Below are 26310 nucleotides of genomic sequence, written 5' to 3' on the forward strand. Positions count from 1 at the left end.
CGGTGAGTTATGTCGACAACGTTCACGTTGTCGATAAAAAGACCACAGTTGCAAGATATGCTATGTGCGCGTACTGTACTCGGCCACGGTGTTACGCCCGGCTCGTCAAGGGGAAGGGAAGTAACACAATAACAGAAAATATAGAGTAGATAAACACGGGTCGACTTTAACATCTGAGTAGTTTTAATTGAAATTTCAGGCAGGGGTTTGACAAGGGAGTGAAAGTGGAAGGTGAACAAATAATAACCGCATTTGACAGAACGGAGGAGAAACAACAATAACCAATAGGGGTATAATACACGGATACACAATAGCTTCGCGCTGGCACAGTCGTCCAATCGGAGTGTCGCGCTGGCACAGTCGTCCAATCGGAGTGTCGCGCTGGCACAGTCCTCCAATCAGAGTGTCGCGCTGGCGCATTCAAACTGAATGGCCCGAGCCGCCAGCCGTAACAACGGGAAACACGACAAACATGACGGGACATTTACGCAGGCATCACAAAGATTTAGATTTATCAAATTCAACTAGAAGTGGGAAAACAACGGTCCAACCAACTATTTCATCCTCATTTACAGTGAAACTTCCACACACTTCAGCTCGCGCGAAACGCCAGATCCATAGGTCTATTTATAGCAGCAGACCTGCAGCCTTGGAAAACGCTGGATTCAAACATTTAATTAGTGTACTTGAACCACGCTACAGTATGCCCAGCAACTGTAAATGTTGGGATATAGTTTGTTCAGGCTGTATTTGTTCCATGACTTTGGATACAATATATTTTTTGTTGTTGTTGCACATTGCACATTATTTTAAGAGGAACGCACAGCACACTGTTGTAACCAAAAACAGTCAATAGATGGCAGGCACCCACTGTGACTTTTTGTTTTTGTTTTTTTATTTTTTATTTTACACTTCAGTAAGAACAAGACGGTTAACTTTATATTGTAAATAAATTCTTTGAATTTGATCATTCCTGCCTAATGTCAATTATCATATATTACATAAATTTACACAAAAATAATATGGAAATTGCATCACCTATATGTAGCCGATCTTTTGAAATAAGATTTACTGTACAATGAATAGAACCAATGATCATAGACTAGCCTTAGCCTACAGAAGCATATGCCTCTGTGTTATAAAGTGGGGGAGCGGGAAAAAAAAAAAAAAAAAAAATCGAAAAAAAAATCGAATCGTGACCCCAAAATCGAAATTTAAATCGAATCGTGGAGTTGGCGAATCGTGACACCCCTAGTATTTATCATTGGTTATATACTGTACAGTGTATGTCAATGCAATTGCTATTACAATCAATGTATTTTGGAACATTTACTTGGATTTGGGAAACCCTAAAACTGCTTAAAGTAACTATCCAAAGATTGAGAGCATTTTAGACCAGGGGTGTCAAACTCATGTTAGCTCAGGGGCCGCATGGAGGAAAATATATTACCAAGCGGGCCGCATCGGTAAAATAACGGTATATAACTTAAAAACAAATGCCGTCATTGATACGCTCAACTGTCATCATGTTGTACCGAAAAATAACACAAATGCAAATGGAACGCAGCAACACTTTGCAGATATACATTCCAGAAGTGTTAAATCGACCTGTTTTGCATATACATTGTTCCCAGAATGCATTGCGTGGCGCAGTTAATGACGTTATAAGGACGCTAATCCTTGTCATGTCTATTTGTGTTACCAGTAATTGAATTTGTGTCATATTTAACACGTTTATGTCGGTCTATAATTAAAATTAGTGTTGTTCCGATACCGATACTGGTATTGGCAGAGGTGCCGATACTGCATAAAAACAGTGGTATCGGTATCGGTGACTACTCACAAGTAACATGCCGATACCATTCATTCCAATGCTAATATAGGATTTTGGATGCAGCATCTTGTGTCTTGCTCGTGCACAACATTCACTGATATGTGACATGCTCACTGCATGCCGATCTAAGATATCCTATTGGCCCTTAAATGCTCTGAACCAATGGCAGGACAGCTTTTTCATGTTGAGGAAAAAAAACCTTAAGTATCGGTATGGTATCGGTATCGGCAGATACTGCAAAGCTGGGTATCGGTATCGGTATCGGGAGCCAAAAAAACGTATCGGAACAACACTAATTAAAATAATAATAATAATAATAATAATAATAATAATAATAATAAAACAAACTGTAACTTTAAGTTGTGTGTAAAATGACATCCAGGACGATTCCCCCGTACAAGTTGCATTGCTCATCTGAGGACTGCTTGTGAAATTACAATTTTTATATATTTTAATTGTGACCGGCTGATTAATTAGTCCGACATTAGAATTTTTTTTTTTTTTTTTTTTTTTTTTTTTTTTAACTTTTACAAAATCATCTCGCATTAAACCCCTTTGCGGGCCTGATCCGGCCCGCGGGCCATATGTTTGACAGCACTGTTTTAGACAAAGCTCTGTCTCATTTCTAGGGATGCAACAATAGCTCAACATCATGATATTGCGGGGGGCTTGGCAAGATTTAAAAAGGTCACAATATTGTAAAAAAAAAAAAAAAGAGCTCGTACCAAAAAAAAGCTCAATATTGTGCTTTTGTATACAACAGCAATGCAGATAAACCACCTACAATCTCTAATAACAATATTGAGGCGCTTACTTGTTAATGTACGCCCACACCGAGTTCCTCCACGTTTTGACTCACTTCACAAGCATATTACGTTCCCCTTCATCTGACCATTAGCACAGATTTTAAACATAGAAGGCCAAAACATCCCTAATGAAAATTAAATTGCACTAATAAACTAGCCACGAGAGGGTGCTAGAACTGCACAAATGGAAATCAACCTGACTTTTTTTTAACGGATGTGTTCTTTTTAAATATTGTGAACATGACGACGATGATATTGTGTCAGTTTTAATATCACGATATCACGATATTGCCCTTATCGTTACATCCCTACTCATTTCTGGATTGTCATTGTAATCAAATAACCAAATAGTTCATTGTTAATCATTTAGTGCAGGGATGTTTGATACCACTTCTTTTCAGACCAATACCAATACGAGTAGTCACTCTTTGAGGACTCACTGATACCAATTACAAAATGAGAAATATTGGGAACAAACTTTTCTTTCTGATGCAGATTATGTGTGTGAAACTGCCACAGAATAGTGCAAACTAAGTGCTGTGGAGGACTTAACTCTTTGACTGCCAGCCATTTTCGGAAAAGGTAACCCCTATACTGCCAGCTGATTTACAGAATTATACCAATCTTTCAAGCTCCACAGAAAATGTTGTGTTAGGACTATGGAAACGCGGATACTACCAAATGAAAGATTGAAGTCTCATCTTTCATCTAAAAAAAATGTTTGTTTCTACCTTATTCGGATCTTCAGTAATCAACAATAGAAAACACCTTCGTTTCACCCAAATCCTCTATTTTCTTCCAAAATACGGAGAAATCAAGCTTTTTGTGAAACGATGTTATTTCATGCACTCTAGTGAATTTGGCACTTTTTTTTTTTGCATGAGTGATTCTTCAAACACCTAAACTTCTATAAAACACTACCCCAACAATAAAAAATGTTTTTTGATTGCAAAATAACAGTTTATTTACATGCAACAGTAGCAATCCGAACAAACAATTTGGAAAACTCTTTGCAAACTATTTACACGTGCGCAACAGTTTTTGTCAGTCTGCTTCTGCATGGACTGATTTGCGTAGAGGTTGGTATGATGAACGATGTGCTGGAGAAGTTCATCCGTGATGAAGAGCTCCAGGATGTCAGCTGGCAGGTGGGAATTCAGCTCTGCTGCAGCATCCCTTGGTCCTGGTTTTGCAGCAAAGGGGAAGATGGTTGGCTGCCAGCCGAATTCATCAACTTCAAGCCAGCCAGAATCTTTGGGATCTGCAAATATACATTTCAATATCATATATTATTTTAGAGCACTGTGATGCAATGTGTGCGTGTGTGTGTGTGTGCATGTTTACCTTTTTTTCTTCGATGTATTGGTTGATGCACATTCTGTAAATTATAGAAGAAGTTTACCATCAAATATTTTATTAGTGCTGTGGAGAATCTTTTTTTTTTCTTTTGACCTTTGTTCTGCTCACTGTGAGAAGGGTCACTTTGGGCCCTATGAGGGGGAGCTTGTTGCGGTGTATTGAAAACGTTTTTGTTTTTTTACCTTTCTTTGTCGTAGAACCAGCGGTCGGACGTTGCTGTGAGCACGATCTATAAAATATACATTCACGTTTGTATAGGTAATAGATGATTTAGCGTATATCAGCACATTTACACACGCTGCTAGCAGATCGCCCGAAAAGTTAGTAAAGTAATCTTACTAGCAATCTCTTAGCATGTTAGCGCTTACCTTCACGTTCTTTGGAAGACTGTCCAAGACTGTCTTGCATCGGACCCATAGTAGTCGTCATCGTCCGATGAAACGTCATCTGTGCAGACGTCCTCGGTTGTGCACCACTTTTCTCCGGTGTTAGCATCGCTAGCCGGTGGGGCCTTAGGACGTTATTAGCATCGCTAGCCGGTGGGGCCTTAGGACGTGGTCGAAACGGCCGTGTCACCGCTTCAACTATGACTTAACCCCGTCATCACTGTGCTCTTGAGCACTGGTTGATGCTTTTGAGCTTTGAAAATAAGGATCAAGCGTGAGCTGATTGCCATCTGTAGCCTTTTTGACTCCCTTAGCCAAGTTAGCCATTCTCTCCCCCTCAACACTCGAGCTCCGCCGCTCTTCTTCTACTGTTGTCTCCTACCCGATCTTGTCCAAAAGACTCATCACAGCCATCTAGTGGCCAGGAATACTCATTATAGTAACCCGATCGGCTTGATACTTGGAGCACAGCTGCCCAAGGCTTTCCTCCACCCGTTTCCATAAAAAAACATAGTAGACGTCAATTAACGTCTATGGCGGCCAATTCTAGGTTTATACTGAACGTCTTTAAACGTTTATGGCGGTCAAAGAGTTAATGTCAGATTTTTATTTTTTTGCCTTAAGTATCAGTGCCTGGTATCGGATGTAGGGGCGTGCTCAATAAATCGATACGGCAATATATCGTTGCAGGCCTCATTACGATACACGTATCGATACGCAGGTGTCAGAATCGATATTGCTTGTTAACTTTAAATAGGCAGTTAACGTTTGCCGTCGCAGCTTGCATTGTACCTAAAAAATAAAAACTATCAGCGTCTTTGAAGTTAATTGCCTTCAATTAATGCAAAAATAGCTCACCAGTGATTGGACACTGTGTCTTGCTAAGAAAATTTAAAGCAGAGGAAGAATATCAACATTTATTTACTTCTAAACTTAACATGGCACGTGTCTCAGTGTGCCAATTTTCCTATATTTTGTTTAAAAAAAAACGAAGTCTTATGTGGGATACATATGTATCGCAATACGTATCGTATCGTGGCCCCTGTATTGTGATACGTATCGTATCGTGAGGTTGGCGGCAATACCCAGCCCTAATCGGAAGCCTACTTCACTATATATAACCAGTTTGGGGTGCTGCTTATTAAGTCATATAAGTCATATCGATTAAGTAAATAAACCGAATACCCATCCATTTTCCGTGCCGTCTCATTCTCATCTCTTCTTTGATGAATATTTCTTAACCAAGCCAAATGACACAATTGTGCCAGTGGACGGAAAGTCCACAACACAGCAAACGTGTCATTATTACACCAAACCAAGCGGCGGTAGATTGTTAGAAGGCAGATAGCAGCTGCACGATAACAATCCCTCTAACACAGGAACGGCCACGAAGTGATCTAAAAGCCATTAACTCGGGGGGCTGGTGAGGAAGAATGGCTTCTGTGATGGCCTACTTGTGGAGGCTGTAAACCTCATTAATGGCCCTTACCCTCCATTCCGTGTTTTGTAATTTATCTCACCTCAAACTCTTGTCGTTTTTTTTTTTTATTATTAAAAGTGTGCGAGGGTTAAAAAAAAAAAAAAGTCTAAAACCAGTCATATGAGTCAGCACCTTAAGCCTAATTTATGCCTCCACGTTTGCTCTCGCGTTGATGACCGCCGTAGCATGAATTTTAAGTGCCGCGTCGCTCGTGGCCGGCTGCGGTGCACACGTCGCCAATCCTTGAACGCCGTAGATGGCGGGGCGTAGCTCGCTTCTGATTGGTCCGTTCGATGGCGTTTTTTCTTTTTTTTCTCTCTCTCTCTCTCTAACCGCCCCCCGCCCAGATAGTTTCCGTGAAGGCAACTGGCGGCGCAAATCGACTTCCTGCTCGGAGACCACGGCTGTGCATGTGGATATGTGCCTGGGACGAGAGGCGGAAAACAACAACTTAAAAAAAAAAAAAAACAACAACAACTGTGTTCGCTAAGCGCATGGCTGTTGTGTTTTGGCGAGTTTACGGCCGACACCGGTGCAAATTGGCAATAATTAATTGCCACGGTGATGAACTTACTCCATCCGAGGTTTGAACCAGCGAACCATTCGTAGGGCTGTCTTTTCTATTCACCTGGCTCAAGCGCTTAACCCCGTGAGCCACCGGACCTGCAGCTGTGGTGGTCGAGTGGTTAAGGTCTTTGTCCAGTAACCAGGAGGTTGTGGGTTCCAGTCCCACCTCTGACTGTACATACTTCTTTAACAGCTCCGTGGTCTAGTGGTAGAGCGTCTACCCTCAGACACGGAGGTTGTGGGTTCGATCCCAGGCTCAGTCAAACAAAAAACGCAATTACAGCTACTGTATCAGTTGTGATGAACTTACTCTCCCCCCGGCTTTGTTTCGTGTTTCTGAATTAAATTGAACTTCCTGAATCCGTCATAAAATGCCGAGGAATCGCCACTCACACACAGCGGGACTTGGTGTGAAACTCCAGCAGACACCGATGTGTATTTCGCACAAGTCGGAAGGCAAACGCACGAGCGGAGCTCCGCCGTGACGCCTCCGCGCGAGCCTCTCGCAGAAGCATACTGAGGCCTTTAGGGATATGCCATGACTGAAGTGCCGTTGTCATGGAAATGCGATACAGGTGTGCCAATGTCTCCCTTGACATTCGTGATATCCTCATAGAAGAAGAGGAATTGGAGAAACCGGCACTGTAAATTCCTCCTGTTCACCAAAAGATCTAATCTGGTCTTCAGATTTTAGCAGTCCAAACTTGACTTTCCGGGTCATTAATCCATGCCTGGCTGTCTAAGAATAGCCGATCTAAAGTGCACTGTGGGCCGGCTTGGGGAGTTCACCTTCTGCACTCGGCCATAATGAAACCTTGAGCAGTTTCAGGCACCTACTCTTGGCAAGATACAACGTGGGAAGATAAAACTAGGTGATGGAACCTCCTGATGTACACACAAAATGGGAAACTATTTACCAGTCTGTTCATCATCAGCACTCAAGATTCTCATTCACGTCAACAAGTGAGTCCTGAATGAACTCGAATCGCTTACTTCTTGGATGTTGTTTTGTCACATTTTACATCCATCTGCATTGTGCGTAGCTCGAGCATCAAGCAAACAAACGTTCTTTTCCTCCGCCCTCCTTCCACAACCACACTCACATATGCACAATACTTATCCGATGATGCTGTCACATGACAGCATAAACTACGCATGAGGGTGTCAAAGACGGCTTTGTTTGGTACCAAGATTAGAATAACCATTATCACTCGAATGGGAAAATTATGAATGTCAACTTAATTCGAGCAACCACTGATTTGTGCACTGCCCTAATATTTATATAAATGCCTCAGGCAACAGATGTCCAGGAAGGAGAAGGAGCCAGATGGACATTCATGGAAAGACAAGCCACTGCATGGTAGGGCTGGGTATTGCCGCCATCCTCACGATACGATACGTATCACGATACTGGGGTCACGATACGATACGTATCGCGATACATACGTATCCCAATACGTGATCTTCAAGGCGATACGTATCGCGATATTCTACATTAATTTACTTGCATTTTACAATAACAGTCATATGCATACCAAAAGGATATGTTTATTATGCTGGATGACAAAAATGTCTTCGTTATAGTATGTCTACCAAGCGTGCCTGCTCTAAATGTGTACACGCTGCAGAGCAGCGAGCAGTTTTCACAGACACACCGGGAAAAATTATTAATAGGTATAAGCCGATATGAGCAAAAATATCAAAGTATTAAAATTACAACTCTAAAATGTGCTTATTTGAAATATTTGGGGAAATAAAAACAGCATTTTATTTCATGTAACACATTTTATTTTGTTCTTTTAAACAAAATATAGGAAAATTGGTACATTGAGACACGTGCCATGTTAAGTTTATATGTAAATAAATGTTGATATTCTTCCTCTGCTTTCATCTTTCTTAGCAAGACACAGTGTCCAATCACTGGTGAGCTAATTTTGCATTAATTGAAGGCAATTAACTTCAAAGACGCTGCTGGTTTTTATTTTTTATGTACAATGCAAGCTGCAAAGGCAAACGTTAACTGCCTATTTAAAGTCAACGAGCAATATCGATTCTGATTCCTGCATATCGATACGTGTATTGTAATGAGGCCCGCAACGATATATTGCCGTATCGATTTTTTGAGCACACCCCTACTGCATGGCATGCATCACCAACAAATTGAGGAAGATGCTGACCTCGAGAAAACATACCAGTGGCTGGACTCAAACACAGCACAGAGGCACTAATCATGGCAGCACAAGAACAGCCCCAAAGTACACGATCAATTGAGGCTGGGGTCTACCATATCAGACAGGATCCCAGGTGCAGACCCCTGAGACGGTGCCGCATTTCACAGCACAGTCTTGAGATGCGGCACAACCAGGTAGTGTACAGGAACATCTGCACCAAAACTAAACTAGAGAATCACAGAATCAAGATGGCAGACACCTCCGAAGGTGCTTGAGAACAAACAGGGCCAAGATCCTGTGGGACTTCCAGATGCAGACTGACAAACTGATGATAGCCAAAAAGCCAGACATTGTGGTGGTGGATAAACATCAAAAGACAGCAACTTTGATAGATGAAAGCAACATTCGGAAAAAAGCACATGAAAAGTTGGCGAAATACCGAAGGACTGGAGGAAGAACGAGAGAAAATTGGGCGGGTAAAGGCAACAGTGGTGCCAGTCGTGATTAGGAATGTCACGATAAGGGCAATATCGTGATATCGTGATATTAAAACTGCCACAATATCGTCATCATGTTCACAATATTTAAAAGGAACACATCTGTTAAAAAAGTCAGGTTGATTTCCATTTGTGCAGTTCTAGCACCCTCTAGTGGCTAGTTTATTAGTGTAATTTAATTTTAATTAGGTATGTTTTGGCCTTCTATGTTTAAAATCTATGTTTTAATCTTCTATGTTTAAAATATGTTAATTGTCAGACGAAGGGGAACCTAATTTGCTTGTGAAGCGATCAATGTGTGCTTGCATTAGCAAGTAAGTGCCTCAATATTGTTATTAGAGATTGTAGGTGGTTTATATGCATTGCTGTTATGTACGAAAGCACAATATTGTGTTTTGTTTTGTTTTTAGTATGAGCTTTTTTTTTTACAATATTGTGATGTTTTTTAAATATCACCAAAGCCCCCACAATATCGTGATAATTATCGTATCGTGACCTTCATATCGTGACAATATCGTATCGTGATGTTTGGACATCGTTACATCCCTAGTCGTGATCGGGGAACTCCATACACATCTATCATTGGTCAATCCATTCAAGTGGGCGTTATTTTTATTTCATTTGATTTATTTTTTTATTATTGACCAATCTAAAGTGTTGAAAATGGCTTCCTGTCTTTGACGATACAAACCCAAACATGCCGTTTTTGGGGTCTCCTAAAACGTAATGATTTTGGAGGTCCATAAACATCCGCCCGACGCCAGCGATATATACGCAACAAAAATATATACGCACAACTTTTGTTTTTGTTCCTATTTTTCACGAGATGAACTCAAAGATCTAAAACTTCTTCCACATACACAATATCACCATTTATCTCAAATATTGCTCACAAACCAGTCGAAATCTGTGATAGTGAGCACTTCTCCTTTGCCGAGACAATCCATCCCACCTCACTGACAGAGTGACCTTTTATTGTGGGCAGTCTAAGGCACACCTGTACACGAATCACGGTGTCTAATCAGCATTTTGATACGGCACACCTGTGAGGTAGGATCTGGATTATCTCGGCAAAGGAGAAGTGCTCACTATCACAGATTTAGAGTGGTTTGTGAACTATTTTTGTGAGAAATGGTGACATTGTGTATGTGGAAGAAGTTTTAGATCTTTGACTTCAACTCATAAAAAATGGGAGCAAAAACAACGGTTGTGTTTATATTTTTGTTGAGTATATGTCAAAGATGAGAAATTATAACCGGCAAGAGCTTCTTCGGCATGTTTGTTTTTCCGGGTGCAAGTGTGTGCGCGTGATTGATTGTTTTTTGATACTGCGCTCCCGTAACAATACATGTTGTGTATTTTGCCGAGCGGTTGCAAGGCCTCCGTCTTCGTTCTAGGTTGGCGTAAATCAGTTGATTTGGCTTCCTGCCAGGGACGTGTCCAACGAGGACCCAAACAAACCGCATCTCACGTCACTCACGCCACGCTTCGTAGATCTTCCGGGTGTCCCCACGACAACCAAACGCACCCATCGGCCAGACTCTGCGCATCCCTCCTATGGATTGGCCGCAATACATTGTCATCTCTCATCATTTGGCCTCTCAAATAGGCCTGTCAGAATTTCCAACGGCTCAAAAGCCCAGATGGCTCGAGTCAGCGGGAGCGAGAGGAGACAAAGCCCCCCATGTCTGAAGACTGGAAGGGGCTCGGATGACGTGCGATACATGGGCTTCAAAATCCCGTTGTGGGACGAGAACAAAGTGAGACTTCTTCATTGACTGTTGTGCAGCTCAAATAAATGCAGCAAAGGTTTGAGGAACGTAAGGGAACAAGCGATATGGGGACTCCCCTTTTCTTTTCCAGAGGCTTACCGGTAGGGGTGTGCTCAAAAAATCGATACGGCAATATATCGTTGCGGGCCTCATTACAATACACGTATCGATACACTAGGGCTGGGTATTGCCGCCAACCTCACGATACGATACGTATCACGATACGTATGTATCCCAAATAAGATACATTTTATTTTTATTTTTTAAACAAAATATAGGAAAATTGGTACACTGAGACATGTGCCATGTTAAGTTTATCAATAAATAAATGTTGACATTCTTCCTCTGCTTTCATTTTTCAAGCAAAGACACAGTGTCCAATCACCGGTGAGCTATTTTTGCATTAATTGAAGGCAATTAACTTCAAAGACGCTGCTGGTTTTTATTTTTTAGGTACAATGCAAGTTGCAAAGGCAAACATTAACTGCCTATTTAAAGTTAACGAGCAATATCGATTCTGACGCCTGTGTATCGTAGGGGTTTGCTCAAAAAATCGATACGGCAATATATCGTTGCGGGCCTCATTACAATACACGTAGTATCGATACACTAGGGCTGGGTATTGCCGCCAACCTCACGATACGATACGTATCACGATACAGGTGCCACGATACGATACGTATCGCGATACATATGTATACATATATACATAAAGACGCTGCTGGGGTTTTTTTTTAGGTACAATGCAAGCCACAAAGGCAAACGTGAACTACCGATTTAAAGTTAACGAGCAATATCAATTCTGACGCCTGCGTATCGATACGTGTATTGTGACGAGGCCCGCAACGATATATTGCCGTATCGATTTTTTGAGCAAACCCCTACGATACACGACAAGTTCCTAAAGTGACAGTGACGCAATGAAAGCGCATGCAAAGCGTCCCCGTCTCTGCCTCTGCTGGAAGTGGCTAACGTGTTGTCGCACCATCCTCGTCTACTCGTTCCCTTTCTCTTCCTGTGATTACAGGCTTCCCTCTCATCACCTGCAACATTCACACAATTTCATTCCTTTGCAGAACAGAACCACAGGCTTTGCTGAGCAGATGAGGTCAACAGCAGACAGTACAATCTGATCAAACATGACAGACTGTGAGGGCGCTTTGAATCGAGGGCTCAACGTTAACCGCCAATGCTAACGTAAAAGGACGGAGATGTATTTTTAAAATCTGGATGCTGAATATTGAATATCAGCGGTGTCAATTGCTAACCTGGCAATAGCCAGATTGATATTGCGCTTCACTCGAGGGAGTTCTCCGCAATATCCATCTGGTAAATTTTGAAAATACTAATCAGTAAACATGTGCATGTATACTGTAAGATGTGTATGAAAATGTATCTGAAACTTCAGGCTTATAACTGTGAGCCACCATATTTAACAAACAAGGTTGTAATCTGTTTCATGTTTGAATAGCACTCAAATAAAAATATTAAGGCTTATTGTTCCATTAATCTAACATTTATCCATGCTGAAAGCATGAACCCTAAGCCTAAGTAAGACAGTTTGTTGGTATTTCCATCAAAAATGATAATGCTGATGTTTAAACATTGCGTCTTTTCCGGACGCATGAGTTGAACTTTGTCTTCTGGCCTTCTTTTTTCTTTTTTCTTTTTTTTTCCCCAATTAAAAACATTGCATTGCGTTAGGCTGATATTTTTGGATGATCAAACATTAGAACGGGTCACATTGACCCATGAACATTGTTAAGAAACTAGTGTTGTTCCGATACCAATACTGGTATCGGCAGAGGCGCCGATACTGCAAAAAACGATGAGGAAAGGAGTTAAAAAGGTAAATGACCATCATTTTTATTCTTGACTTTATTCTTTGTTTTTTTACATTATGCACAACCCTCATTTATTGTGCAATAATCTAATTGTAACATGTATTTGTTACATGTTTTGATGCATTTTTATGCTTTGTAAAACATTTATGTCTGAATTTTGCGAGGCTTGGAACGGATTAGGGCAATTACATGGAAAATGCGCCTCTACTTACAAAATTTTCTACTTAAGAACTTTCTTCCAGAACCAATTAATTTCGTAAGTAGAGGTACCACTGTATGTACCAAAAAAGACCAATTGCATAAAAATACTCTCCTTAAATTCTCTGTTTTCATTTCCCAGCAGTGCAAAGGTTAAAATTGTACTCGAAGTGTATGAAAATAAGTAGTGTTGTTTCGATACCGATACTGGTATCGGCAGAGGCGCCGATACTGCATTAAAACAGTGGTATCGGTATCGGTGACTACTCACAAGTAACATGCCGATACCATTCATTCCAAAGCTAACATAAGATTTTGGATGCAGCATCTTGTGTCTTGTTCGTGCAAGACATTCACTGATATGTGACATGCTCACTGCATACCGATCTAAGATATCCTATTGGCCCTTGAATGCTCTGAACCAATGGCAGAACAGCTTTTTCATGTTGAGCAAAAAAAAAAAAAATAAGTATCGGTATGGTATCGACCGATACTGCAAAGCTGGTTATCGTATCGGTATCGGCAGCCAAAAAACGGTATCGGAACAACACTATAAGAAACAAACTCAACAGGAGGGGGAAATTGAAGGATATAAAGAACGAAAATAAAGAGTGAAAGTCACTGTTAAAGTGACTGAATTGTTGTTTTGCTGAATCAAAACGACAGATGTTCAATACCACTTTTTTAAAACTGTTGCTAGTGTGAGTATTCACTTTTTTTTTTGTACCAGTACATCTTTTGATGTATAAAAGTTAACACAATGTCCTAAAAATTGTAGAAAAAAAAAAAAAAAACTTTTCAGAAACAGATGCTGATTTGTTCATGTGTTAAACTGCCACAGATGGAAATAGATCATTAAGGGGGGAAAAAAAAATAAATAAAAAAATAAAACTTACACTTGAACTTAAACTTGCCGTGTAAAACCAGCTAGAATAATAACCAGGTGATGTATCAGTGCGAACGCTTGCTACTCAGGCATTGCGGGGACGGCATGATGTTGAACATCTGTGATCATCATCATCAATCAGAAGGACGTGCTTGAATTAGCGCGACGTATCTCACAATCCAGCAATAAATTCAAATTCCTTTGCGCTCAAATGGGAAAGACCACCCAAAAGATAGAGAGGAAAGCCAAACAGATAGTGATGTAACCAAATAGTTTAACCTCCCAACGGGACTTTTTTTAAATTTATTTTTTATTTACTTATGTGACTGAGCTTATGGGGAAGATGTGCTTTGAGATCAGCGAGAGGGGAGTAGAATATTAGAGAAAGCGGATGGCGGAGCGGTGGAGCTCGAAATAAATGGAGGTGGGAGAGAAAAAAAATGAAGCCAGGCAGACAGGGGAACTCATTAACTTCTCTTTAATAAAGCCTAAGCCACTTGGGGACCCTTTCTTTCATCTCGCTAGTCATACACACACACACACACACACATGCACAATGTATATTACAAAGTGCTTTGTATTATTACACTAAAGTGAGCAGTTCTATGATGATTTTTTATTTATTTATTTATTTATTTTTTTTACTACACATGGTTACTTATTGCAACTCATCCAATGCTGCCAATAATACCAACACCCACTAAATCAGAATTAATTACTATTCATGTATGTGCATGTTGAATTTAAAAAAAAAAAAAAAAAAAAAAATGGTGCTGTGCCAGTCAATACCAAACAAACACAATATGAGTAAATAAAACAGTGGATGAGTGTCAGATTTCATCTTTCTCATTTATCTGTGATGTCTTCAGAGGGAAAATAGGGAATATATTTGTATTTTTATGAAAAATAATGACAGTGGTGCGGGCGGGGGCCCAGTTCTCAATTCCCTCTGCTCATTGGCGGCTATGGACTAAATTTGAGCAGGGCTTGGATGCGGAAGTATTCTAGAGAAAAGAAACACATCCGAGCTTCTACCATAAGTGACCGGCCGGCTCTGGCAAAATATTCCTCATGGTTCAAGAAAAAGGAAATTGAGATATTCATGTACAGTATTCTATTTACTCGTGTTGTGTCGATACCAATACCAGTATTTACCGATACTAGTATAGAAATTTAAATTGAGCGCACACTTACTCACTCACTGATGTGTGATCACAGGTGTTCAGTGCATGCATTTCCTGATTCATGAAGGTTTTTAACTCATTCACTCCCAGCCATTTTCACAGAAACAATCCCGTTCGCTCCCGGCTGTTTTACTGGATTTTGACTGGTTTTGCAAGGCCCACAGAATATTGTGTTCTATTGCTATAAAAGCATGGAACCTACCAAAAGAAAGATTAAAGTCTCTTCTTTCATCAGGAAAAAAAAAGTATGTTTCTATCTGTTTCCGTTTAGCAGCAATTAGCATTAGAAGAGAGCTAAGTTTCATCAGTTTGCACAAATCTATTTAAAATTGTAAGTAATTGAGCTTTTTTTCTACATGGCCCTGGTTGATCTCCTTTGCTCTGCTGCCACCTGCTGGTCATTTGTGTAATAACTAACATTTCTGCAACCGTTCTTTGCAGTTGAGAGGCTGCATCAAAGCCTTCTGTATGCTCTAGCATAAAAACAAAAAAACGTATAAATACGTCTTTGGGACACTTAGAACATTAAAAAAACGTATTTATACGTTATTGGGAGTAAATAAGTTAAGCAGTGCCTGACCAAGATAGGAATGATTTTATCTCAAAGTGAGTATACCGTTTTTTTGGTTCAGAGCATTCAAGGGCCAATAGGATATCTTGGCATGCAGTGAACATGTCACATACCAGTGAATGTCGTGCACCAGCCAAGACACAAGATGCTGCATCCAAAATCCTATATTAGCGTTGGAATTAATGGTATCAGCATGTTACTTGTGAGTAGTCACCGATACCGATACCACTGTTTTAATGCAGTATCGGCACCTCTGCCAATACCAGTATCGGTATCGGAACAACACTACTTATTTTCATACACTTCGAGTACAATTTTAACCTTTGCGCTGCTGGGAAATGAAAACAGAGAACTTAAGGAGAGTATTTTTATGCAATTGGTCTTTTTTTGGTACATACCTGGAAACCAATCCTTGCGATATGATAGATAAGTCTTTAACTCATTCACTCCCAGCCATTTTCATGTTCTATTGCTATAAAAACAGGGAACCTACCAAAAGAAAAACGTCTCTTCTTTCATTAAAAAAAAAAAAAAAAAAAAAAAAAAAAAAAATTATGGTATATTTTTTTTTAAATCTGTTTTTATGTTTTGTAGCAATTAGCATTAGAATTAGCTAAGTTACATCATTATTCACAAACCTGTTGAAAATACTGGGAAAAAAGAGCTTGTTGCAACATGGACCTGGTTGATCTCTTATACTTTGCTGCCACCTGCTGGCCGTTTGTTTTTTTTTGGGTTTTTTTTGGAATAACTGCCATCGCTTTAAGCGACCACTTCAGGTCAGAAACAGCATCAAAGCCTTCATACAAAGACTCTAGCAAACAAAAACCTAAAAAGAACGTATAAATACGTTTTGGGGAGTGAATGTTGAGTTAATATTATTTCTGTCAAAAGGTGTGCGTGACTTCATTTCCCCACGATAATACACAACATCCATCAAGCAGATTTCCATTTCATCATTACCATGTGCACAATCCCTCATTCACTTATGCTCCAATTTGGGTTAGTACGACTGAAATACATTAACATTTCAGATGCATTAGCATACCTAAAGGGACCCGGTGTAACATTGATTACAAGTCAGCGCGTGCATTTAAGATGCTGCTCACCCTCATTGTCGCACTCTGACACACATACACAGGCACGACTTTTAGCAGTGAAGCGGTCCAGCCCCCCCTGCGGTGAAGCAGGTGCCGTGCTATGCTCTTCCCTCCCACGATGCCCGCTGACAGACATGCGCGCGCGCACGCGTAAGTGCATGTCTTCAAAGACAGAGCCGTGAAGCAAAGGTGACAGGTCTCTGGTTGCGAGCCATCTTCAGCAAATGTACCGCTAATTGCCATTCCCCCACTGACAGAGAGCAGCATGGAGTCCACGCCAGAGTCCATATGGAACCCAATATGGCGTCACGGGCTGCATGAGTGGATTATGGCAAAGAAGGATTTGGGGGATTTTAAACTAGTGGTACTGAACCACACACCACTTGATATGCTCAGGTAAATGTTAGGTAAGCCGTGATTGGTTGTTACTTGAGCCCCAACATGTGATGTCATTTTCAGTCGACGGCAAGTGGCAAATGCCTTTTTTAAGATGTTAATTGTACGTGAAATATTAATGATGTTATCAAATTCCTGACAGACAAAAAATATATATCCATCCATTTACGACTACTTTATCCGAGGTCGGGTCGCGGGGGCAGCAGCTTTAGGAGAGAAACCCAGACCTGCCTCTCCCCAGCCACTTCATCCAGCTCCTCCGGCGGGATCCCAAGGCGTTCCCAGGCCAGTCGAGAGACTTAGTATCTCCAGCGTGTCCTGGGTCCTCCCCGGGGCCTCCCGCCGGTGGTACATGCCCGGAACACCTCTCCAGGGAGGCGTCCAGGAGGCATCCGGGCCAGGTGTCCGAGCCACCTCAGCTGGCTCCTCTCAACGCGGAGGAGAAGCGGCTCGACTTTCATGCTGTTTTTATTTCCCCAAATATTTCAAATAAGCACATTTTAGAGCTGTAATTTTAATACTTTTGTTATTTTTGCTTACATCGGCTCATGCCTATTAATAAATGTTCCCGGTTTGTCTGTGAAAGCTGCTCCTTGCTCTGCACACGTTTTAGACCAGGCATGCCGCGAGGTGGTAAACCAGATGAGCTCCTAACAAAAATATTTTTCTCAGTCAGCATAACAAACATATCCTTTAGGTATACATATTATTGTTATTATAAAATGCAAGAAAATTAATGTAATATATCGGGATATGTATCGCATTGACGATCAAGTATTGGGATACATGTGTATCACGATACGTATCGTATTGTGACACGTGTATCGTGATACGTATCGTATCGTGAGGTTGGTGGCAATACCCAGCTCTACTACAAACTAATTAAAATTAACTGACTTAAAAAAAAAAACAACAACAACAAACGTCAAAAGGATACAAAAATGAACAACAATGAAACATCCAAATCTATTACTACATACTGTAGCCGGTAGGGCTGGGTATTGTCGCCAACCTCACGATACGATACGTATCACGATACATATGTATCCCAATACTTCATCTTCAAGGCGATACGTATCCCGATATATTACATTAATTTACTTGCATAACAGTCATATGTGCACCTAAAGGATATGTTTATTATGCTGACTGCCAAAAATATTTTTGTTAGCAGCTCTTCTGGTTTACCACCAAGCGGCATGCCTGGTCTAAATCTAAATGTGTACACACTTAAGAGCAGGGAGCAGTTTTCACAGACACACCGGGAAAATTTATTAATAGGCATGAGCCGATATGAGCAAAAATATCAAAGTATTAAAATTACAGCTCTAAAATGTGCTTATTTGAAATATTTGGGGAAATAAAAACATTTTTTTCGTGTAACACATTCTATTTCGTTTTTAAACAAAATATACGAAAATTGGTACATTAAGACACGTGCCATGTTAAGTTTATAAGTAAATAAATGTTGATATTCTTCCTCTGTTTTCATTTTTCTTAGCAAGACACAGTGTCCAATCACCAGTGAGCTATTTTTGGATTAATTGAAGGCAATTAACTTCAAAGATGCTGCTGGTTTTTATTTTTTAGGTACAATGCAAGCTGAAAAGGCAAACGTTAAAGTTAACGAGCAATATCGATTCTGACGCCTGCGTATCGATACGTGTATTGTAATGAGGCCCGCAACGATATATTGCCGTATCGATTTATTGAGCGCACCCCTCGTAGCCGGACTACAGTAAAGCCACAGAGAAAAAACAAACATCAAAATTGTGTCCCTGTCTGTCTCATCTGAGAAATTTGATCTGTGATCTCCTCGTTTGATTGGCAGACGAGGCTCCACTTCACACATTTTGTACATAATGGAAGGTGATACATATGTAGAAAAAGCGGGTCAGAGTGGCAGGCCACAGAAAGATGCGCAAATATGCCATAAACGTTGAATGTTAATAAGCAATAAATCCCTCCTACGACTTCCAAAATGTTCCACTATGGAGTTGAGAGCGATTTCCTGTCCCTGTCATCGGGGGCTTTATACTGTATTTTCATGGAATGGGGGCTTTCAACAGTATTTCCAGGTATGTTTATGGAAGAACCGAGAGGATATTCATATCGAGTTTCAGTTTTTCTTCCGCTGAGTAAAGCCAGTTTGGGTATGACAGCGCTCACATCCACACCGGCAATTCCTCCACTGACCCAAACAAGCATGTCAAGCACATTCCTGCTCCAAGCAATTTCCTCAATCTTCTCACAACAGACCGGGATTCCATTTCACGTTACCTCGCTGTTATCTCTTGCGCGGGTATCAGCAAACAACGTTCTACAAAAGCATAACCCTGATCCAAAACGTCCACACTGGAACAAAAACTCATTTGCAATAGCAAAATGTTTTTCAGATTTCTTTTGACAAAAGATCTATTCAATTGCCTGAAAAAAAAAAAAAAAAATCCTCAAGCTGCAGCAATCACTTTTAATTGGACTCGCAGTGATCCATTCCAAGATTATTAGTAATTATGTGTCAATTAGCAGTGTGCTGATGTCACCACCATGTGAAAGGCAAAGCAATTAGACGCCCGTTAGTGCACAAACGGCGATCCATACTAATGACCAAATCTACCGTCCGGCACATAATACAGAGTGTGTTGGGATCACTAACTAATCGTTTGCAGGTTTGCATTAATTGGTGTTGGGGAAGTATGGTCAATTTTTTTTTCAGAACACACCAGGTTTGTTTGTTCTATGTGAAACCGCCCAGTGGGTTGGACCAAGCAGATTTCGATTTGAATGAAACTTGGTGTACTTGTTGATCGTGATGGCACAACACTAAAGCTCAAATTTGAGGTGAATCGGAGGAGGGGTTTGGCTGCTACGGCCTGCTGAATTTGGACATTTTTGGCAACAATGGGCGTGGCCGCCTTCTTTGAATTCTTATAACTTAGGAACTACCAGTTCAATCCACACAAAACAGGTCTTGTTAGAAAGAGAAATTGAGAAGCATAACAAATCTTCACGCAATTATCAGATTGGTGCATATTTTCTAGGGGTGTTAAAAAAAAAATCGATTCGGCAATATATCGCAATACTACATCACACAATTCTCGAATTGATTCAATAGGCGGCTGAATCAATTTTTAAACTTCAATTTTTAATGGAAAAATATTCAACAAAACATCTAACTTCGGGTTAGGGTTCACACCTTAAGCATGGAAGAATGTTATATGAACGGAACATTAAGCCTTAATATTTTATTTTAATGCTGTTCAAACATGAAACAGATTACAACCTGTATAAGACTGAAATTTCAGATAAATAAATAATACATTTTCATATAAATCTTACACTCTACAAGTTTACTGATGAGTATTTTCTAAATTTGAATGGAAAAAATCGCAACAATCGACTTATAAATTCGTATTGGGATTAATCGGTATCGAATCGAATCGTGACCTGAGAATCGTGATACGAATCGAATCGTCAGGTACGAGGCAATTCACACCCCTAATATTTTCGTAACTTTTTTCCTTTTTTTTTTTTTTAACCTTGAAATTGACCTTGTGGATCACATGACCTTAACAAAATCTTTCGTGAAACCTAATCTCTCACATTCTCTACAATAGTGGTTCTCAATTCCGGTCCTCGAGTACCCCTATCCAAGCGATCAAGCTATAGCCTACATGAAGCCTGATAACGATCCTCACCTGTGTTGGCTGAGGGAGACTTGGAAAGCAGGCTGGATAGGGGTACTCGAGGATGAAGGTTGAGAACCACTGCTCTAAAACATGTAAGAGATCAGAGATGTAAACATTATTTGTTTAGTAGCAGTAAGAAGTCAAAGTATCAATATAGGTGGGTTTCATGTGACCTCACGACAAGCGCCCAACCCCAGATGGGGGACAGGAAGTAATTTCCCCATAGGAAACAGCTGAATAAATGCCAAAGTTGTGTGCGGTTTATGGCTGTACCAACTGGAGAGAAAAAAAATGAAAGCTACTTTCGCGGCCCGAAAGTAGTAATCCATAAAGGTGAAATAAAAAAAAATTAAAAAAACGATAGAAGACGGTAGACCTGCATTAAAAACCTTCGTATGAAATCCAGAGGAACAAAGTGGGACAACGCTCGTATATGCAGTGATCACTTCGTGAAAGGTAAAGATACAGTAATGAAACTACTTACATAGCTGAATAAAACTCTCAACAGGCCGGTGTGATATTACCGGAAACATAGCTAACCATGATAATACTATGTGGAGTTTGTTCTACAGCTTGTGTGTCCATGCTAGATGGCTGTGTCTTTGATTTTAGCAATGCTAGCTACGTTAGCTATCACAACGAGTGGTTCTTATATTGAGGTCCTTCTTCCAGGAAGAAGTTTAGAAAATAGCAGGTAAAGTAACAGTTAGCCAGCTAGCTTGTAGCCTGATGCCAGTGGTACCTTTGTGTACATTTGTTGAAAAGATAAAATAGACATTTAATCACCCAAACAAAAACAAGACGACATTAATATAACATTCTTCCATGCTTAAGGTGTGAAAGTGAGACGTTTTGTTGAATATTTTTTCCATCAAAAATGGATGTTAAAAAATCGATTCGGCTGCCTATTGAATCGATTCGATAATCGCGTGCTGTAGTATCGCGATATATTGCCGAATCGATTTTTTTTTTCTAACACCCCTAATTGAAATCAAAATCTGCTGAGTGAAAATGTTCCGTTTTTGTGTGATTTGGCATGGAATGAGCCACCATGGACTAATCATCAGTCACTCACTCGAGGCACAATTATGAAGAACGAAAAAATGCTCCTTCTCTTATGACTCCTTTCTAGATAGATTTGCGAAAGAAACCACCTGACATGTCAGGTTCTAATGCCAGAAATCGCCAAAAATGTAATGGATGAGTTGGATATAAATAGTGCCTCATTAGACTCATGACAATGGTATACTGTTGCCATCTGTTAGTGTTTCTGCTACTGGTGTCATTTGTGTGTAATGGCTATTGTAATTGTTGTCATCTCCCAACATTACTGTGCAGCTGCCTGCAGAAATGTTAAGTCGAGAAAGAAAAAGCAGAAGGGGAAAACAATTGGATGTTAACAGCACTTACAGTCGCAAAAGTAGAGTAAAAAAAAATAAAAAATGCTGTCATATTTACATATAAAATGCTTTAGAATTGATGCCATGGGAGTATTCTGTGTTATCAGCGCGGCTCACAACCATTTGCTAAGTCTGCCGGTCCCCAAAACCCAGAAGAGCGAGCGCATAAATGATGAAAAATTATGTCCGTATTCATGAAATCCAAACGATCCATCAGACACGCGTCCCGCTTTTCAAGCAAACAGAAGACGCTCATGGCATCTGTCATTCCCTCCCGCTGCTGTGATCCATGGCACCATCACAGTGCTCGTACGTCCTGCGCAAGTCACGATCAATCTTCAAGCCGACGAAACAAACAGACAGAGATTGAGGGCAGGATTCTTTCTGTTTGCACAATGACCAGACTTCATGCTTGTTTTCTTTTTTTTTTGGAAGAAGTCGATTATTTTAAAAGGGGATGTCAACCTCGAACATATCCTGACAATAATATGTCATATGTGGCATCACTAGTCTAAAAATGACTGATTAATATTGCATTTGTAGAATATGAGTTATGCAGCAAAATCCAGCCATTTTTTTTTTTTTTATCTATCTCAGGGGGCGGCCATTTTGCCACTTGCTGACACCTGAAGATGACATCACAGCTGCTCAGGGCTCAGTCGACGACCAATCGCAGCTGACCTGTTTTCTGAACCTGCGCTGTGATTGGTTATTACCTGGACCGGAGAAAACTGCGATTAATATTGCATTTGTAGAATATGAGTTACGCAGCAAAATCCAGCCATTTTATTTATTTTTTAATCTATCTCAGGGGGCTGCCATTTTGCCACTTGCTGACACCTGAAGATGACATCACAGTTGCTCAGGGCTCAGTCGACGACCAATCACAGCTGACCTGTTTTCTGAAGCTGCGCTGTGATTGGTTGTTACCTGGACCGGAGCAACTGCGATTAATATTGCATATGTAGAATAAGAGTTATGCAGCAAAATCCAGCCATTTTTTTTTTTTTTTTAATCTATCTCAGGGGGCGGCCATTTTGCCACTTGCTGACACCTGAAGATGACATCACAGCTACTCAGGGCTCAGTCGACGACCAATCACAGCTGACCTGTTTTCTGAAGCTGCGCTGTGATTGGTTGTTACCTGGACCAGAGCAAACTGCGATGTCATTTTCACTCGATAGCAAGTGGCAAAATGGCCGCCCCCTGAGATGGATAAAAAATGCTGGATTAACACAATAGTAAGCAGAATACTGTATTTAGACTTGTGGGGCTAGTCTTTTTTTTTTTTTGTCACTTCCCTTTACAACCTGCGGTTAACTCGGTTACTGTAAATCCGCCACAAAAATTGGTCGACAAATATTTGTAATTAATGTTAAAATTAAAGTTGTGGCACTTTGAATTATTACATGGAGTAATCGATTATCATAATTGATTCTCAAAAGACTTGTTAGTGACAGCGTGCTGTAGCTCAAGTCATCTCCACGACTACTTCACCTTTTCTTGAAAGGCACAATTGATGTCAGCCGTCTGAAAAGCCTTTTAGCGCACTTTGAGTGACGTACCCTGGAATCTGCGCACACAATCACACACGTGTCCTTGACAGATGACCTTGTCCTATGGGGAGAGTGCTGAGGCGTCTCACCTCACTTATGAAGCAGCTTTTTCAATGTGAAAATGGATGTAAAGAATTGTTTACTTCGGGAGTGTATGAGGTGTGAAAGATTTCTTTTCCTCTCCTCTTTTAAAAACATCTGAGATTTGATTGATAGTCCTCACTGCCTCTCTCTCTCTCACAAATAGAATATTTTAATGTTAATTAAATTAATTGTAAATAGAATATTTTAATGTTAATTACGCCCCATACTTATCCAGTACGCCACCTTTAAAGCCAGGCGACTAGGAAAGACAGAAATGGAATATTGGCCGATATTCATCATTTTGACAAATAGCGGCATCGGCCTTTTTTAAAAAAAAAAATCTGACGGCTGATAATAGATCAAATTTAAAAACTGCATTAACTTGAGGGACTAATTATTTACATTTTCAGTTCATTCGTAAGAGATGCTTGCTGCTGACCCTGGGGACTAACTGGACATTATAAGCAAAAATTCAACATTTCATATATTTTCAAATTTGGCAAAACATTATTTACAATAGGGAACTATTTACTAGTTTACATTTTCATTCAACTTTTTAAAACATGCTAATGACCCTGGGAGCTCCATGAACTTCTTGTGAGAATGTTAGAAATAAAAAGGTACCGTATTTTCCGCATTATAAGGCGCACCTTCAATGTATGACATATTTTTAAACTTTTTCCATTTATAAGGCGCTACGGTAGAGGCTGGGGTTACGTTGTGCATCCATTAGATGGTGCTGCGCTAAAGGGAATGTCAACAAATCAGTCAGATAGGTCAGTCAAACTTTATTAATAGATTACAAAGCAGCTTTCTGACAACTCCATTCACTCCCAAAATGAATAAACAGCTGTTTTATTATTTTCTCTGAGGTAAAGTATTAGTATTAGCTAGTGAACCAAGATGGCGGGATCTTCTGCGCATGCGCTTCACCGATCGTGCAGGGTCACCGATAGCGTCTTGACAGCGAGACCTGTTGCGGCTCAATATTGACCCATATATAAGGCGCACTGGATTATAAGGCGCATGATCAGCTTTTGAAAAAATTGCAGACTTTTAGGTGCGCCTTATAGTGCGGAAAATACGGTACAGTGATACCTCAGCTCACGAACATAATTGGTTCCCAGAAAGTGTGTGTAAGTCGAAAAGTTTGTCTTCCCAACATTTATTTCCCATAAGAAACCATTAAAATGAGAATAATCCGTTCCCAGGTCCCTATAAAACATATAATTTTCTACTAAAAAAGCCTTAAAACTACACAAAAATATATGTATAATAAATGTGCTATTGTATTGTAATTAAAGAAATAAACTGTACTGCATAATAAAGTCGTTTTATTTACCTTTGTGATGGTAGTTCTTAAGGATGGTAGCAATGGTAGATTACTTCATTCGCGAGCGTTTATGGAACGGTTGCCGCTCATTCGCTCTTTCGTGCTCACCGGAGCGGAGGAGGCGTGTCCCTTGGTGAACAAGGAAGTGGAGCACTTTAGCGAGTCAACAAAAAGTGAGCATCGCCAACTACTTTCACCTCTTTCCTGGGACTAAACTGCCGTGGCACTATTTTCTCCTTTTTTGAGGTACGTGATAGCACTTTCGCTTTTTTTAGTGGCGCGAACTCCATTGACTACAATGCAAACGCGCCGCCGTCCCTCGCCGTCCCTCGCTTTTGGTGAGAACGCAGCATTAGGCTTAACACTAGCCTGTGGTGGGGTCTTTTTCGGTCCCATAATAGCAAAAGTACACTCAATATGGTCCAAAATGTCTATCAAACACAAACCGCGTCCGCACTAAAAGAAAGGGGGTGACGAACTGGGACGCCGTGAGCGTGCGTCAGCTTCTCGTGGCCGCCACCGTGGTGCCGTTCGATCGCGTGGTTTGGTTCGTCCGCCGAAAACGAGTTCGTCAACAGAGACTATATGCTCGCGAATGTAATGATCTTGAGGCGAAAAGTTCGTGAGCTTAAGCGTTCGTCAGCCGAGGTATCACTGTATATTGAATAAGAATATTACCCAAAAAATAAATTAATAATAATAATAATAATAATAACAACAACAAAGCATCTTCAATAAACATATGCTTCAAAACATTTCAACAACATTAATTGTTAACAGTTGTTTTTTTGTTTTTTTTTAGGCCATATGTCTATCACTGAGGACTCGGGTTCGAGTCCAGGCTCCGGCCTTCCAGGGTGGAGTTTGCATGTTCTCCCCGTGCCTGCGTGGGTCTTCTCCGGGTACTCCGGTCTCCTCCCACATTCCAAAGACATGCATGGCAGGTTAATCGGGCGCTCCGAATTGTTCCTAGGTGTGCTTGTGCATGTGGGTGGTTGTTCGTCTCTGTGTGCCCTGTGATTGGCTGGCAACCAGTTCAGGGTGTACCCCGCCTACTGCCCATAGCCAGCTGGGATAGGCTCCAGCACCCCCCACAACCCTTGTGAGGAATAAGCGGTCAAGAAAATGGATGGTTGGATGTCTATCACTAAAGGAAAACCTGAAAAAAAAGCTTGAATCAAACTAATTCTGAACCGA

At 40.6% G+C, this 26310-nt stretch overlaps 2 protein-coding genes across 3 annotated transcripts in view; both read right to left on the reverse strand.

Annotated features, from left to right (window-relative positions):
- Positions 1 to 26310, reverse strand: part of ephb1 (EPH receptor B1) — a 298219-nt gene that overhangs the window by 253890 nt on the left and 18019 nt on the right. The window lies entirely within an intron of this gene.
- On the reverse strand, positions 3568 to 4725 carry LOC144014702 (uncharacterized). The gene is made up of 5 exons (XM_077514930.1): positions 4368 to 4725; positions 4182 to 4228; positions 4093 to 4143; positions 3985 to 4018; positions 3568 to 3901 (listed from the first exon to the last, which is right to left on the reverse strand). The coding sequence occupies exons 1-5, from the start codon at positions 4492 to 4494 to the stop codon at positions 3606 to 3608; spliced, it is 555 nt and encodes a 184-aa protein (XP_077371056.1). The 5' UTR covers positions 4495 to 4725; the 3' UTR covers positions 3568 to 3605.

This window comes from Festucalex cinctus, chromosome 1 (genome assembly GCF_051991245.1).
Source record: "Festucalex cinctus isolate MCC-2025b chromosome 1, RoL_Fcin_1.0, whole genome shotgun sequence".
Lineage (NCBI taxonomy): Eukaryota > Metazoa > Chordata > Actinopteri > Syngnathiformes > Syngnathidae > Festucalex > Festucalex cinctus.

Coding starts and splice junctions, on each gene's coding strand:
- LOC144014702 (XM_077514930.1), bottom strand. CDS start 4,494: ATGCTAACACCGGAGAAAAGTGGTGCACAACCGAGGACGTCTGCACAG. Junction 4,019..4,092: donor TCACAGTGAGCAGAACAAAG/GTCAAAAGAAAA, acceptor TATAATTTACAG/AATGTGCATCAACCAATACA. Junction 3,902..3,984: donor AATACATCGAAGAAAAAAAG/GTAAACATGCAC, acceptor GTATATTTGCAG/ATCCCAAAGATTCTGGCTGG.